Here is a 15,772-nt window from a genome sequence, read left to right on the forward strand (position 1 = left end):
TGACCTTTGCCGATTCAGCATTTTTGCACACCTCGTACTTGAATTAACTTGTCCTAGGGCATTAAACTGACTGGCACCAAAATCGCTCAGGAACATCTTCACAAGTTGGGCATCAAAAGATGTGCGAGGTTTTATAGAATATTCAACGGTGTTGCCATGGCAACCGCGTGAATTTGGTCTTCGTTTTTGTCTCTCGCCGCAATATTGTTTCGCCATTCGTTCGCACAATCTTTGGCCGATCAGCCTCAAAATTTAATAACTTGTTTACTGAACCGGCCTGAACCAACAATTAGGGAATCAAGTTTATAGGTGCAATAGCGCCCCCTACAGAAGAAAACGAAAATTTGTATGGAGGTCCAGAATTTTACTTTGTCTGAAACGCATGAAAATTTGTGTCAACATTCATGATATCATCCTGATCAAAAAAGCCAATCACACCCATACTCTATTTTCTACCACGTTGCCATGGCGAAGCCAGAAATGCCCCATTTTATCCCTATGGGAAAAAGTGAAATTTCTCCAATACTAAAATTTAAGCTTACTTTGCCCAAAATACATGAAATTTGGCTCACCGATTCACGATGTCAGCCTGATCAAAAAAGTCAGTCACACCTATGTCATATTTTGGACGCTGTTGCCATGACGATGACAAAACTGTCCCATTTTATCCCTATGGGAAAAAATGTGAAATTTCTGCGATGGAAAAATGACCCTTGCTTTCTCAAAAATGCATACAAATGCCTGAAATTTGGTACACGCATTCTTCACATCTCCCTGGACAAAAAACCTACGGTGAAATAGATGTAATATGTAAGACGTTGCCATGGCAAAGTCCGGAAAATGGCATCTTTTTCCTTGAGTTAGCCAATTCATCCATTTCAAAATTTCACATGTAGCAGCCAAAAAAACCGCTAAAACTGGCACGGCTGGAAAAGCACGGTTCCAATCGGCACCAGCGCTTGGGCGGCGGCCGGCGAGGGCCTATTATCGCCGCTTGCGGCTTTAATTTAACATTGTATTTATTCAAACGTGTTGGGGAGATTGAGCTGCTTTGATGAAGTCTGGGAAAAACTTTAATATGCCTGTGTGTTAATGTCAGTTTGGCAAAATACAGTGATTGTGGGCTCAGATACTCTACGGTCAAAAAGCGGTGATTTCCCTGATAAAATCAGGGGCATGCAAATGAGATCAAATTAAAAATAGACCGGTAAATGAGTGTTCGGCGGATCACTGTTTTGGTGAAGGTGTCACTGGAACACCGCTTTTAATGCTGTATTATTCGTCTTAAATATTTATATTCTCCTATCCACGGGTTTCTGGAAGAGCGTACGTAGGCTGCCATGACAGACTGCTACTTCCACTGTTCGATTTTATACTTCTGGTTACCCAAAGTTAGAGCCAGACAAAATTCGGTTACTTTGTGCTGTAACAGGCGGCTTTATTAGTTGGAACATGAGCTCGGATTCAACTTGTGCTGTTAGTTGTCACTACATCAGTCTGTACATTTTTTCAAATTATTTTATTCTGTAAATTTGTTTTTGTTTTGTTTTTTTTGTTTTTGTTTTTTTCCCCCAAATTATACTACCCAGTTGCACATCCTATTACTGTATTTTTTCCTTATGTTTTAAGTTTTCCTTTAATGTACAGCCTCTTATTTTTTTACGTTATTTTATTTATAGTGTGACACTACAGTATACAGCCTACATAAAGCTTAAACAATGCCTGCCTTCATGTAAACACGTAGCAGTTAGCAAGATGACAGCTGCGTGTCTCCCCGATCACAGCCTTCAGCCAGGGCAGTGTTTGTTTCAGTGATATACCTTCCACAGAATAGCTGCAGCATCACTGCATGATTTCCCTAATCGCGATACAGGAACAGCTGACTGTCTCCACCACTCCTCTTTCCCTTTGCATGACCCATGCTAAGCGCTTAGCTTGGCCGATGCGCTGGCTCGGCTCTACAGCTGCTGTAGCCCCTTAACTGGCAAGGGCCCGGTGACGGGCCGTTTGTAGTCCCTTTTATATGGCAGGCTAGACCCTCCCATTTTTATTGACACGTCATTCGGCCAATCATGTAACTGGCTGCACCAAATCACCTGACAAAGCTACGTGACGCCCTCTGAGTATTATTGGCTCTGGGAAACCCATTTCTTAACATGATTGGCCGAATGAGGTGTCAGTCAAAATGGGCGGGTCTAGCCTGCCATATAAATGCACTTCATTCGGCCCGCGGACCAGACGCAGCCGATTAATAGGCTATGAAATGGGTTGTTCAGAGCCAATAATAACCAGAGGGTGTTATGTAGTTGTTTCAGGTGATTTTATTTGCTGCCAGTTAAGGGGTTAAGGAAAACAATGTTGCCTTGTTTGTTAAGCATTACTTTATTGATTTTATTGCTTTGAAGGTAATCTGGTGCTCTTATAATTACGCGATTTTCCCCGCCATCAACACCTTCGGAAAAAACAAGGTAACTGATGTGGATGTAGCTGACTTCAGGCCATAATTTCATGTCATTTACACAAGTGATGGGTGAGGCACTGTTACCTCGCTGCTTTTTAAAACATCCTTACAATGTCTCCACCTCCGATGTGGTACCATTTAGGCCAGGTAAAAAAACTGCAGTGTTAAAATGTTAAACTGAACGGCAAGTGTGTAAGCCTGCAACCGTGAACAACAGCGCAAACGGAAGTAAACAACCGGATTCCGCTATGAATTATGGGTAGTGGCGCGAAGTCAGGAATACTGTGGATAAAACCCATTGTAAGGAGAGGAAGGGGGAGAGAGTGGGGGCCGATTGTTAGAACGTGCACGTTCACACATGTAGGCGTACGTGGACGTACATGCACACGCATTGCTTTTTTCACACCTACATGCCATAATCATAAATCATAGATCACGCACGGACCCACACACGAGGACCCACATGCACGCGCTACTGTTTTCACACCTCGGTGTGAAAGTCATAAATCATGTTTGAGGATAATGACCGTAATACTATGGCGATGGTACCTTGAAAAAGTAATCTGATTACTCCTTTAAAAAGGTAGCTTAGTTTACTGATTCCTTAATTTTAGAAATAAGTAAACTAAGTTAGATTACAAGTAACTTTATTAGTTACTTTCAACAGTTGCTGGTGTTGTGCCAAAAAGTGATCGTCTCCCATAAAGTGATTCCAATGTTGCTATGGGCTTTTATGTATGTCTTTGCTTATATTGGTAAATGAAGTGCAGTCAACATGATTTATGAAGGGCTTATATATAAATTGAAGACATACCTTGTTTTGCTAGAATCTTTAGGAGTCTGTGTTACATTATAATCTATCCAGTCCTTTTGGCCACTTAAAATGTCTGTGTAGAACTGTGAGGTTTGTTGCAATTTCTGCAGCCTTCTAAGCCAGATTTCTGTTTTAAAGACATTTTTAATGTCAATGACAGTGTTTACCTTGATTTAAAAAACTTGGATATAGAAGTCACTTTGCCAAAAACTGATTGCAGCTTCTACCTTGTGATAGAAATGCTGTTTCTCACTCACAATGACCTGATATATGTCAAACATATCTTGCATGAATGATGTTTCACTGATTACAGGTCAACAAGTAATTTACAGTGTGATGGAAAATTTTACTATAACTTATATGTTGTTCAGCTATGGAGTGTGTGACCATAGAGTGACCGGTAGGTTGTAAAAACCAGATGCCTTATCTGTAACCTACACACACCTTTCCTCTCTCAGGACCCTCTGTGTTAATGGAGTCACATTCTTTAGTTTTATTGTCCTTTTGGTTAGTCTCTCTTTATGCAGGAACATGTAACTGGGTGAGGATCTCCTCTTCTTTATGGTTGGGTTAAGGAGGGGGAGAACAGGGGCGCGTAAAAGGGTATAAGTACATTGTGTTTCTGTGTAAGATTCAGAACTCACTTACATACTTCTCAGTGTGTGGGTGACTTCTCCTCGTACAAGTAATAAACCAGGTAAAGGAATCTTGTCTCTCATTTGATAAATAAATTTTCCATAACAACAATTTTGGCGATTGTCGGCAGGATCCAGTGAGCTTTTTCACGAAGGAACTGAGTGACGAGTCTTTGATCAAGCTGAAGGGGGGAAAAAAACGCTTCAGTCCTCCTGCATTTGCAAATTATAGACGAACTCGACTCTCCACTCCTTCGTTGGACAGCTGCCTCGATTCAACGACCCTGCCTTAGAGGCACGGCCGTAACACATCGCGTGAGAAAGATTCCACATAATTAAAATGGAGAAAAAGAACACATTCGAGGAGGCCTAATCACTTTAGGTTAAATAACACAATTTGTTTTTAACCTCTTTTACACGCAGCCAGCCTGCGTGCCACCTGCTCGCCGACAGGTGTTACCCTTTTAGGCAGTCCCCCAATGTCTATTCAACCCCGACAGTGACAGATACAATTTTAATTTACCTTTTTTGTCAAATTTATCTTTTACCCCAATTTCTGTTTCCTTACACGTAGCAAGAAGAAAACCTGTGAGAGACATCTCACTAGGAAAAAATGGGATCCCAGGGAGGTAAGAATGTCAATCCTCCTTCCTACAGTGCCATATGCAAATGATATTCGGATCCATATTTCTTCTTTATAATTGGAATGTGTAATGTGGGTTAAAGAGTATGCACAGGAAAAAAGTGAAAATGTGTAAAATGGTTGAATATGAAAGATAAATTAAATGTTTGAGTGTTTGGAAAAATGGAGATGGGAATGTAGGAGTAAAAAATAAATAGTTAAAGAACTCGGCGGAGAGCGAGTTCTCAGCGGAGTTTTAAGTGGCAGAACAGCTGATGCCCTAATTAATGGAGTGGCGGTTTTGGGCCCACCTCCATATGTTATTTGTGATACCTCCATCTCTCTATGCCTTTTTGCACCCACCACCTCCACCTCTTCATTGCTTGTCTGCGGGTTGTGCTGCAGCAGCGGCTGAGACAGCTCCACCTCAGAAGAGACTTCAACATTGCTCTCCCCTGTAGGAGGACAGACCAGATAGGCCGCTGCAAGCAGAGGCCTGAAGTGTGACAGCCATCACACTGAACTGAGCAGGAGGAGGAGGAGGAACTGGCACCAGAGGAACCAGAGGGGGAACCGGCACCAGAGGGGGAACCAGAGGGGGAACCGGCACCAGAGGGGGAACCGGCACCAGAGGGGGAACCAGAGGGGGAACCGGCACCAGACGGGGAACCAGAGGGGGAACCAGAGGGGAAACCGGAACCAGAGGGGGAACCGGCACCAGAGGAACCAGAGGGGGAACCGGCACCAGAGGAACCAAAGGGGGAACCGGCACCAGAGGAACCAGAGGGGGAACCGGCACCAGAAGAAGAGGAACCAGAGGGGGAACCGGCACCAGAAGAAGAGGAACCAGAGGGGGAACCAGAGGGGGAACCGGCACCAGACGGGGAACCAGAGGGGGAACCAGAACCAGAGGGGGAACCGGCACCAGAGGAACCAAAGGGGGAACCGGCACCAGAAGAAGAGGAACCAGAAGGGGAACCAGAGGGGGAACCGGCACCAGAGGGGGAACCAGAGGGGGAACCAGCACCAGACGGGGAACCAGAGGGGGAACCAGAGGGGGAACCGGCACCAGAGGGGGAACCGGCACCAGACGGGGAACCAGAGGGGGAACCGGCACCAGAGGGGGAACCGGCACCAGAGGGGGAACCAGAGGGGGAACCAGCACCAGAGGAACCAGAGGGGGAACCAGAGGGGGAACCAGAGGGGGAACCAGCACCAGAGGGGGAACCGGCACCAGAAGAAGAGGAACCAGAAGGGGAACCAGAGGGGGAACCAGAGGGGGAACCAGAACGAGAGGGGGAACCAGAGGGGGAACCGGCACCAGAGGAACCAGAGGGGGAACCGGCACCAGAAGAAGAGGAACCAGAGAGGGAACCGGCACCAGAAGAAGAACCGGCACCAGAGGAACCAGAGGGGGAACTGGCACCAGAGGAACCAGAGGGGGAACCGGCACCAGAGGAACCAGAGGGGGAACCGGCACAAGAGGAACCAGAGGGTGAACCGGCACCAGAGGGGGAACCGGCACCAGACGGGGAACCAGAGGGGGAACCGGCACCAGAGGGGGAACCAGAGGGGGAACCAGCACCAGAGGAACCAGAGGGGGAACCAGAGGGGGAACCAGCAGAAGAAGAGGAACCAGAAGGGGAACCAGAGGGAGAACCAGAGGGGGAACCAGAACGAGAGGGGGAACCAGAGGGGGAACAGGCACCAGAGGAACCAGAGGGGGAACCGGCACCAGAAGAAGAGGAACCAGAGGGGGAACCGGCACCAGAAGAAGAACCGGCACCAGAGGAACCAGAGGGGGAACCGGCACCAGAAGAAGAGGAACCAGAAGGGGAACCGGCACCAGAAGAAGAACCGGCACCAGAGGAACCAGAAGGGGAACCGGCACCAGAAGAAGAGGAACCAGAAGGGGAACCGGCACCAGAAGAAGAACCGGCACCAGAGGAACCAGAAGGGGAACCGGCACCAGAGGAACCAGAGGGGGAACTGGCACCAGAGGAACCAGAGGGGGAACCGGCACCAGAGGAACCACAAGGGGAACCGGCACCAGAAGAAGAGGAACCAGAAGGGGAACCGGCACCAGAGGGGGAACCGGCACCAGACGGGGAACCAGAGGGGGAACCGGCACCAGAGGGGGAACCGGCACCAGAGGAACCAGAGGGGGAACCGGCACAAGAGGAACCAGAGGGGGAACCGGCACCAGAGGAACCAGAGGGGGAACCGGCACCAGACGGGGAACCAGAGGGGGAACCGGCACCAGAGGGGGAACCAGAGGGGGAACCAGCACCAGAGGAACCAGAGGGGGAACCAGAGGGGGAACCAGCACCAGAGGGGGAACCGGCACCAGAAGAAGAGGAACCAGAAGGGGAACCAGAGGGGGAACCAGAGGGGGAACCGGCACCAGACGGGGAACCAGAGGGGGAACCGGCACAAGAGGAACCAGAGGGGGAACCGGCACCAGAGGGGGAACCAGAGGGGGAACCGGCACCAGAGGAACCAGAGGGGGAACCGGCACCAGAAAAAGAGGAACCAGAAGGGGAACCGGCACCAGAAGAAGAACCGGCAACAGAAGGGGAACCAGAGGGGGAACCAGAGGGAGAACCAGAGGGGGAACCGGCACCAGAGGAACCAAAGGGGGAACCGGCACAAAAGGGGGAACCGGCACCAGACGGGGAACCAGAGGGGGAACCGGCACCAGAGGGGGAACCGGCACCAGAGGAACCAGAAGGGGAACCGGCACAGGGGGAACCGGCACCAGAGGAACCAAAGGGGGAACCGGCACAAAAGGGGGAACCGGCACCAGACGGGGAACCAGAGGGGGAACCGGCACCAGAGGGGGAACCAGAGGGGGAACCGGCACCAGAGGAACCAGAAGGACTGGAACCAGAAGAAGAACCGGCACCAGAAGAAGAACCGGCACCAGAAGAGGAACCGGCACCAGAGGAACCAAAGGGGGAACCGGCACCAGAGGGGGAACCGGCACCAGAGGGGGAACCGGCACCAGAGGAAGAGGAACCAGAAGAAGAACCGGCACCAGAAGAAGAACCGGCAACAGAAGGGGGAACCGGCACCAGAGGAACCAGAGGGGGAACTGGCACCAGAGGAACCAGAGGGGGAACCGGCACCAGAGGAACCAGAGGGGGAACCGGCACCAGAAGAAGAGGAACCAGAGGGGGAACCGGCAACAGAAGGGGGAACCAGAGGGGGAACCGGCACCAGACGGGGAACCAGAGGGGGAACCGGCACCAGAGGGGGAACCAGAGGGGGAACCAGCACCAGAGGAACCAGAGGGGGAACCAGAGGGGGAACCAGCACCAGAGGGGGAACCGGCACCAGAAGAAGAGGAACCAGAAGGGGAACCAGAGGGGGAACCAGAGGGGGAACCAGAACGAGAGGGGGAACCAGAGGGGGAACCGGCACCAGAGGAACCAAAGGGGGAACCGGCACCAGAAGAAGAGGAACCAGAGGGGGAACCGGCAACAGAAGGGGGAACCGGCACCAGAAGAAGAACCGGCAACAGAAGGGGGAACTGGCACCAGAGGAACCAGAGGGGGAACTGGCACCAGAGGAACCAGAGGGGGAACCGGCACAAGAGGAACCAGAGGGGGAACCGGCACCAGAGGGGGAACCAGAGGGGGAACCGGCACCAGAGGAACCAGAGGGGAAACCGGCACCAGAAGAAGAGGAACCAGAAGGGGAACCGGCACCAGAAGAAGAACCGGCAACAGAAGGGGGAACCGGCACCAGAGGAACCAGAGGGGGAACCGGCACCAGAGGGGGAACCGGCACCAGACGGGGAACCAGAGGGGGAACCGGCACCAGAGGGGGAACCAGAGGGGGAACCAGCACCAGAGGAACCAGAGGGGGAACCAGAGGGGGAACCAGCACCAGAGGGGGAACCGGCACCAGAAGAAGAGGAACCAGAAGGGGAACCAGAGGGAGAACCAGAGGGGGAACCAGAACGAGAGGGGGAACCAGAGGGGGAACCGGCACCAGAGGAACCAGAGGGGGAACCGGCACCAGAAGAAGAGGAACCAGAGGGGGAACCGGCACCAGAAGAAGAACCGGCACCAGAGGAACCAGAGGGGGAACCGGCACCAGAAGAAGAGGAACCAGAAGGGGAACCGGCACCAGACGAAGAACCGGCACCAGAGGAACCAGAAGGGGAACCGGCACCAGAAGAAGAGGAACCAGAAGGGGAACCGGCACCAGAAGAAGAACCGGCACCAGAGGAACCAGAAGGGGAACCGGCACCAGAAGAAGAACCGGCACCAGAGGAACCAGAGGGGGAACCGGCACCAGAAGGGGAACCGGCAACAGAAGGGGGAACCGGCACCAGAGGAACCAGAGGGGGAACTGGCACCAGAGGAACCAGAGGGGGAACCGGCACCAGAGGAACCACAAGGGGAACCGGCACCAGAAGAAGAGGAACCAGAAGGGGAACCGGCACCAGAGGGGGAACCGGCACCAGACGGGGAACCAGAGGGGGAACCGGCACCAGAGGGGGAACCGGCACCAGAGGAACCAGAGGGGGAACCGGCACAAGAGGAACCAGAGGGGGAACCGGCACCAGAGGGGGAACCGGCACAAGACGGGGAACCAGAGGGGGAACCGGCACCAGAGGGGGAACCGGCACCAGAGGAACCAGAGGGGGAACCGGCACCAGACGGGGAACCAGAGGGGGAACCGGCACCAGAGGGGGAACCAGAGGGGGAACCAGCACCAGAGGAACCAGAGGGGGAACCAGAGGGGGAACCGGCACCAGAGGGGGAACCGGCACCAGAAGAAGAGGAACCAGAAGGGGAACCAGAGGGGGAACCAGAGGGGGAACCAGAACGAGAGGGGGAACCAGAGGGGGAACCGGCACCAGACGGGGAACCAGAGGGGGAACCGGCACAAGAGGAACCAGAGGGGGAACCGGCACCAGAGGGGGAACCAGAGGGGGAACCGGCACCAGAGGAACCAGAGGGGGAACCGGCACCAGAAAAAGAGGAACCAGAAGGGGAACCGGCACCAGAAGAAGAACCGGCAACAGAAGGGGAACCAGAGGGGGAACCAGAGGGAGAACCAGAGGGGGAACCGGCACCAGAGGAACCAAAGGGGGAACCGGCACAAAAGGGGGAACCGGCACCAGACGGGGAACCAGAGGGGGAACCGGCACCAGAGGGGGAACCGGCACCAGAGGAACCAGAAGGGGAACCGGCACAGGGGGAACCGGCACCAGAGGAACCAAAGGGGGAACAGGCACAAAAGGGGGAACCGGCACCAGACGGGGAACCAGAGGGGGAACCGGCACCAGAGGGGGAACCAGAGGGGGAACCGGCACCAGAGGAACCAGAAGGACTGGAACCAGAAGAAGAACCGGCACCAGAAGAAGAACCGGCACCAGAAGAGGAACCGGCACCAGAGGAACCAAAGGGGGAACCGGCACCAAAGGGGGAACCGGCACCAGAGGGGGAACCGGCACCAGAGGAAGAGGAACCAGAAGAAGAACCGGCACCAGAAGAAGAACCGGCAACAGAAGGGGGAACCGGCACCAGAGGAACCAGAGGGGGAACTGGCACCAGAGGAACCAGAGGGGGAACCGGCACCAGAGGAACCAGAGGGGGAACCGGCACCAGAAGAAGAGGAACCAGAGGGGGAACCGGCAACAGAAGGGGGAACCAGAGGGGGAACCGGCACCTGACGGGGAACCAGAGGGGGAACCGGCACCAGAGGGGGAACCAGAGGGGGAACCAGCACCAGAGGAACCAGAGGGGGAACCAGAGGGGGAACCAGCACCAGAAGAAGAACCGGCACCAGAAGAAGAGGAACCAGAAGGGGAACCAGAGGGGGAACCAGACGGGGAACCAGAGGGGGAACCGGCACCAGAGGGGGAACCGGCACCAGAGGAACCAGAGGGGGAACCGGCACAAGAGGAACCAGAGGGGGAACCGGCAACAGAAGGGGGAACCGGCACCAGAAGAAGAACCGGCAACAGAAGGGGGAACTGGCACCAGACGGGGAACCAGAAGGGGAACCGGCACCAGACGGGGAACCAGAGGGGGAACCGGCACCAGAGGGGGAACCGGCACCAGAGGAACCAGAGGGGGAACCGGCACAAGAGGAACCAGAGGGGGAACCGGCACCAGAGGGGGAACCAGAGGGGGAACCGGCACCAGAGGAACCAGAGGGGGAACCGGCACAAGAGGAACCAGAAGGGGAACTGGCACCAGAAGAAGAACCGGCAACAGAAGGGGGAACCGGCACCAGAGGAACCAGAGGGGGAACTGGCACCAGAGGAACCAGAGGGGCAACCGGCACAAGAGGAACCAGAGGGGGAACCGGCACCAGAGGGGGAACCAGAGGGGGAACCGGCACCAGAGGAACCAGAGGGGGAACCGGCACTAGAAGAAGAGGAACCAGAAGGGGAACCAGAGGGGGAACCGGCACAAGAGGGGGAACCAGAGGGGGAACCAGAGGGAGAACCGGCACCAGACGGGGAACCAGAGGGGGAACCAGAGGGAGAACCGGCACCAGAGGGGGAACCGGCACCAGACGGGGAACCAGAGGGGGAACCGGCACCAGAGGGGGAACCGGCACCAGAGGAACCAGAGGGGGAACCGGCACAAGAGGAACCAGAAGGGGAACCGGCACCAGAACCAGAAGGACTGGAACCAGAAGAAGAACCGGCACCAGAAGAAGAACCGGCACCAGAAGAGGAACCGGCACCAGAGGAACCAAAGGGGGAACCGGCACAAAAGGGGGAACCGGCACCAGAGGGGGAACCGGCACCAGAGGAACCAGAGGGGGAACTGGCACCAGAGGAACCAGAGGGGGAACCGGCACCAGAAGAAGAGGAACCAGAAGGGGAACCAGAGGGGGAACCGGCACCAGAGGAACCAGAGGGGGAACCGGCACCAGAGGGGGAACCAGAACGAGAGGGGGAACCAGAGGGGGAACCGGCACCAGAGGAACCAGAAGGACTGGAACCAGAAGAAGAACCGGCACCAGAAGAAGAACCGGCACCAGAAGAGGAACCGGCACCAGAGGAACCAAAGGGGGAACCGGCACCAAAGGGGGAACCGGCACCAGAGGGGGAACCGGCACCAGAGGAACCAGAAGGGGAACCGGCACCAGAAGAAGAGGAACCAGAAGGGGAACCAGAGGGGGAACCGGCACAAGAGGGGGAACCAGAACGAGAGGGGGAACCAGAGGGGGAACCGGCACCAGAGGAACCAGAAGGACTGGAACCAGAAGAAGAACCGGCACCAGAAGAAGAACCGGCACCAGAAGAGGAACCGGCACCAGAGGAACCAAAGGGGGAACCGGCACCAAAGGGGGAACCGGCACCAGAGGGGGAACCGGCACCAGAGGAACCAGAAGGGGAACTGGCACCAGAAGAAGAGGAACCAGAAGGGGAACCGGCACCAGAAGAAGAAGCGGCAACAGAAGGGGGAACCGGCACCAGAGGAACCAGAGGGGGGAACCGGCACAAGAGGAACCAGAGGGGGAACCGGCACCAGAGGGGGAACCGGCACCAGAGGAACCAGAGGGGGAACCGGCACCAGACGGGGAACCAGAGGGGGAACCGGCACAAGAGGAACCAGAAGGGTAACCGGCACCAGAACCAGAAGGACTGGAACCAGAAGAAGAACCGGCACCAGAAGAAGAACCGGCACCAGAAGAGGAACCGGCACCAGAGGAACCAAAGGGGGAACTGGCACCAAAGGGGGAACCGGCACCAGAGGGGGAACCGGCACCAGAGGAACCAGAGGGGGAACCGGCACCAGAGGGGGAACCGGCACCAGAGGAACCACAGGGGGAACCGGCACCAGACGGGGAACCAGAGGGGGAATCGGCACCAGTGGGGGAACCAGAGGGGGAACCAGCACCAGAGGAACCAGAGGGGGAACCAGAGGGGGAACCAGCACCAGAGGGGGAACCGGCACCAGAAGAAGAGGAACCAGAAGGGGAACCAGAGGGGGAACCAGAGGGGGAACCAGAACGAGAGGGGGAACCAGAGGGGGAACCGGCACCAGAGGAACCACAGGGGGAACCGGCACAAGCGGAACCAGAAGGGGAACCGGCACCAGAACCAGAAGGCCTGGAACCAGAAGAAGAACCGGCACCAGAAGAAGAACCGGCACCAGAGGGGGAACCGGCACCAGACGGGGAACCAGAGGGGGAACCGGCACCAGAGGGGGAACCGGCACCAGAGGAACCAGAGGGGGAACCGGCACAAGAGGAACCAGAGGGGGAACCGGCACCAGAGGGGGAACCAGACGGGGAACCGGCACCAGAGGAACCAGAGGGGGAACCGGCACCAGAGGAACCAGAAGGGGAACCGGCACCAGAAGAAGAGGAACCAGAAGGGGAACCGGCACCAGAGGGGGAACCGGGACCAGACGGGGAACCAAAGGGGGAACCGGCACCAGAGGGGGAACCGGCACCAGAGGAACCAGAAGGGGAACCGGCACAGGGGGAACCGGCACAAGAGGAACCAGAGGGGGAACCGGCACCAGAGGGGGAACCAGAGGGGGAACCGGCACCAGAAGAAGAGGAACCAGAGGGGGAACCGGCACCAGAAGAAGAGGAACCAGAAGGGGAACCGGCACCAGAAGAAGAACCGGCACCAGAAGAGGAACCGGCACCAGAGGAACCAAAGGGGGAACCGGCACAAAAGGGGGAACCGGCACCAGAGGGGGAACCGGCACCAGAGGAACCAGAGGGGGAACTGGCACCAGAGGAACCAGAGGGGGAACCGGCACCAGAAGAAGAGGAACCAGAAGGGGAACCAGAGGGGGAACCGGCACCAGGGGAACCAGAGGGGGAACCGGCACCAGAGGGGGAACCAGAACGAGAGGGGGAACCAGAGGGGGAACCGGCACCAGAGGAACCAGAAGGACTGGAACCAGAAGAAGAACCGGCACCAGAAGAAGAACCGGCACCAGAAGAGGAACCGGCACCAGAGGAACCAAAGGGGGAACCGGCACCAAAGGGGGAACCGGCACCAGAGGGGGAACCGGCACCAGAGGAACCAGAAGGGGAACCGGCACCAGAAGAAGAGGAACCAGAAGGGGAACCAGAGGGGGAACCGGCACCAGAGGGGGAACCAGAACGAGAGGGGGAACCAGAGGGGGAACCGGCACCAGAGGAACCAGAAGGACTGGAACCAGAAGAAGAACCGGCACCAGAAGAAGAACCGGCACCAGAAGAGGAACCAGCACCAGAGGAACCAAAGGGGGAACCGGCACCAAAGGGGGAACCGGCACCAGAGGGGGAACCGGCACCAGAGGAACCAGAAGGGGAACTGGCACCAGAAGAAGAGGAACCAGAAGGGGAACCGGCACCAGAAGAAGAACCGGCAACAGAAGGGGAACCGGCACCAGAGGAACCAGAGGGGGAACCGGCACAAGAGGAACCAGAGGGGGAACCGGCACCAGAGGGGGAACCGGCACCAGAGGAACCAGAGGGGGAACCGGCACCAGACGGGGAACCAGAGGGGGAATCGGCACCAGAGGGGGAACCAGAGGGGGAACCAGCACCAGGGGAACCAGAGGGGGAACCAGAGGGGGAACCAGAGGGGGAACCAGAACGAGAGGGGGAACCAGAGGGGGAACCGGCACCAGAGGAACCAGAGGGGGAACCGGCACAAGAGGAACCAGACGGGGAACCGGCACCAGAACCAGAAGGCCTGGAACCAGAAGAAGAACCGGCACCAGAAGAAGAACCGGCACCAGAGGGGGAACCGGCACCAGACGGGGAACCAGAGGGGGAACCGGCACCAGAGGGGGAACCGGCACCAGAGGAACCAGAGGGGGAACCGGCACAAGAGGAACCAGAGGGGGAACCGGCACCAGAGGGGGAACCAGACGGGGAACCGGCACCAGAGGAACCAGAGGGGGAACCTGCACCAGAGGAACCAGAAGGGGAACCGGCACCAGAAGAAGAGGAACCAGAAGGGGAACCGGCACCAGAGGGGGAACCGGCACCAGACGGGGAACCAAAGGGGGAACCGGCACCAGAGGGGGAACCGGCACCAGAGGAACCAGAAGGGGAACCGGCACAGGGGGAACCGGCACAAGAGGAACCAGAGGGGGAACCGGCACCAGAGGGGAAACCAGAGGGGGAACCGGCACCAGAAGAAGAGGAACCAGAGGGGGAACCGGCACCAGAAGAAGAGGAACCAGAAGGGGAACCAGAGGGGGAACCGGCACCAGAGGAACCAGAAGGGGAACAGGCACCAGAGGGGGAACCGGCACCAGACGGGGAACCAAAGGGGGAACCGGCACCAGAGGGGGAACCGGCACCAGAGGAACCAGAAGGGGAACCGGCACAGGGGGAACCGGCACAAGAGGAACCAGAGGGGGAACCGGCACCAGAGGGGGAACCAGAGGGGGAACCGGCACCAGAAGAAGAGGAACCAGAGGGGGAACCGGCACCAGAAGAAGAGGAACCAGAAGGGGAACCAGAGGGGGAACCGGCACCAGAGGGGGAACCAGAACGAGAGGGGGAACCAGAGGGGGAACCGGCACCAGAGGAACCAGAAGGACTGGAACCAGAAGAAGAACCGGCACCAGAAGAAGAACCGGCACCAGAAGAGGAACCGGCACCAGAGGAACCAAAGGGGGAACAGGCACCAAAGGGGAAACCGGCACCAGAGGGGGAACCGGCACCAGAGGAACCAGAAGGGGAACCGGCACCAGAAGAAGAGGAACCAGAAGGGGAACCGGCACCAGAAGAAGAACCGGCAACAGAAGGGGGAACCGGCACCAGAGGAACCAGAGGGGGAACCGGCACAAGAGGAACCAGAGGGGGAACCGGCACCAGAGGGGGAACCGGCACCAGAGGAACCAGAGGGGGAACCGGCACCAGACGGGGAACCAGAGGGGGAATCGGCACCAGAGGGGGAACCAGAGGGGGAACCAGCACCAGAGGAACCAGAGGGGGAACCAGCACCAGAGGGGGAACCGGCACCAGAAGAAGAGGAACCAGAAGGGGAACCAGAGGGGGAACCAGAGGGGGAACCAGAACGAGAGGGGGAACCAGAGGGGGAACCGGCACCAGAGGAACCAGAGGGGGAACCGGCACAAGAGGAACCAGAAGGGGAACCGGCACCAGAACCAGAAGGCCTGGAACCAGAAGAAGAACCGGCACCAGAAGAAGAACCGGCACCAGAGGGGGAACCGGCACCAGACGGGGAACCAGAGGGGGAACCGGCACCAGAGGGGGAACCGGCACCAGAGGAACCAGAG

The 15,772-nt window shown here is 56.8% G+C and overlaps 1 protein-coding gene across 1 annotated transcript; it reads right to left on the reverse strand.

Annotated features, from left to right (window-relative positions):
* Positions 1-5,386: 5,386 nt before the first annotated feature.
* On the reverse strand, positions 5,387-5,839 carry LOC115786516 (protein SPT2 homolog; the record flags this gene model as incomplete). Its single annotated transcript, XM_030738692.1, has 1 exon — positions 5,387-5,839. A coding segment is annotated over one exon (453 nt), but the record flags the coding sequence as incomplete, so codon positions are not given.
* Between the last annotated feature and the right edge of the window lie 9,933 nt (positions 5,840-15,772).

The sequence above is a fragment of the Archocentrus centrarchus genome, chromosome 10 (assembly GCF_007364275.1).
Source record: "Archocentrus centrarchus isolate MPI-CPG fArcCen1 chromosome 10, fArcCen1, whole genome shotgun sequence".
NCBI lineage: Eukaryota > Metazoa > Chordata > Actinopteri > Cichliformes > Cichlidae > Archocentrus > Archocentrus centrarchus.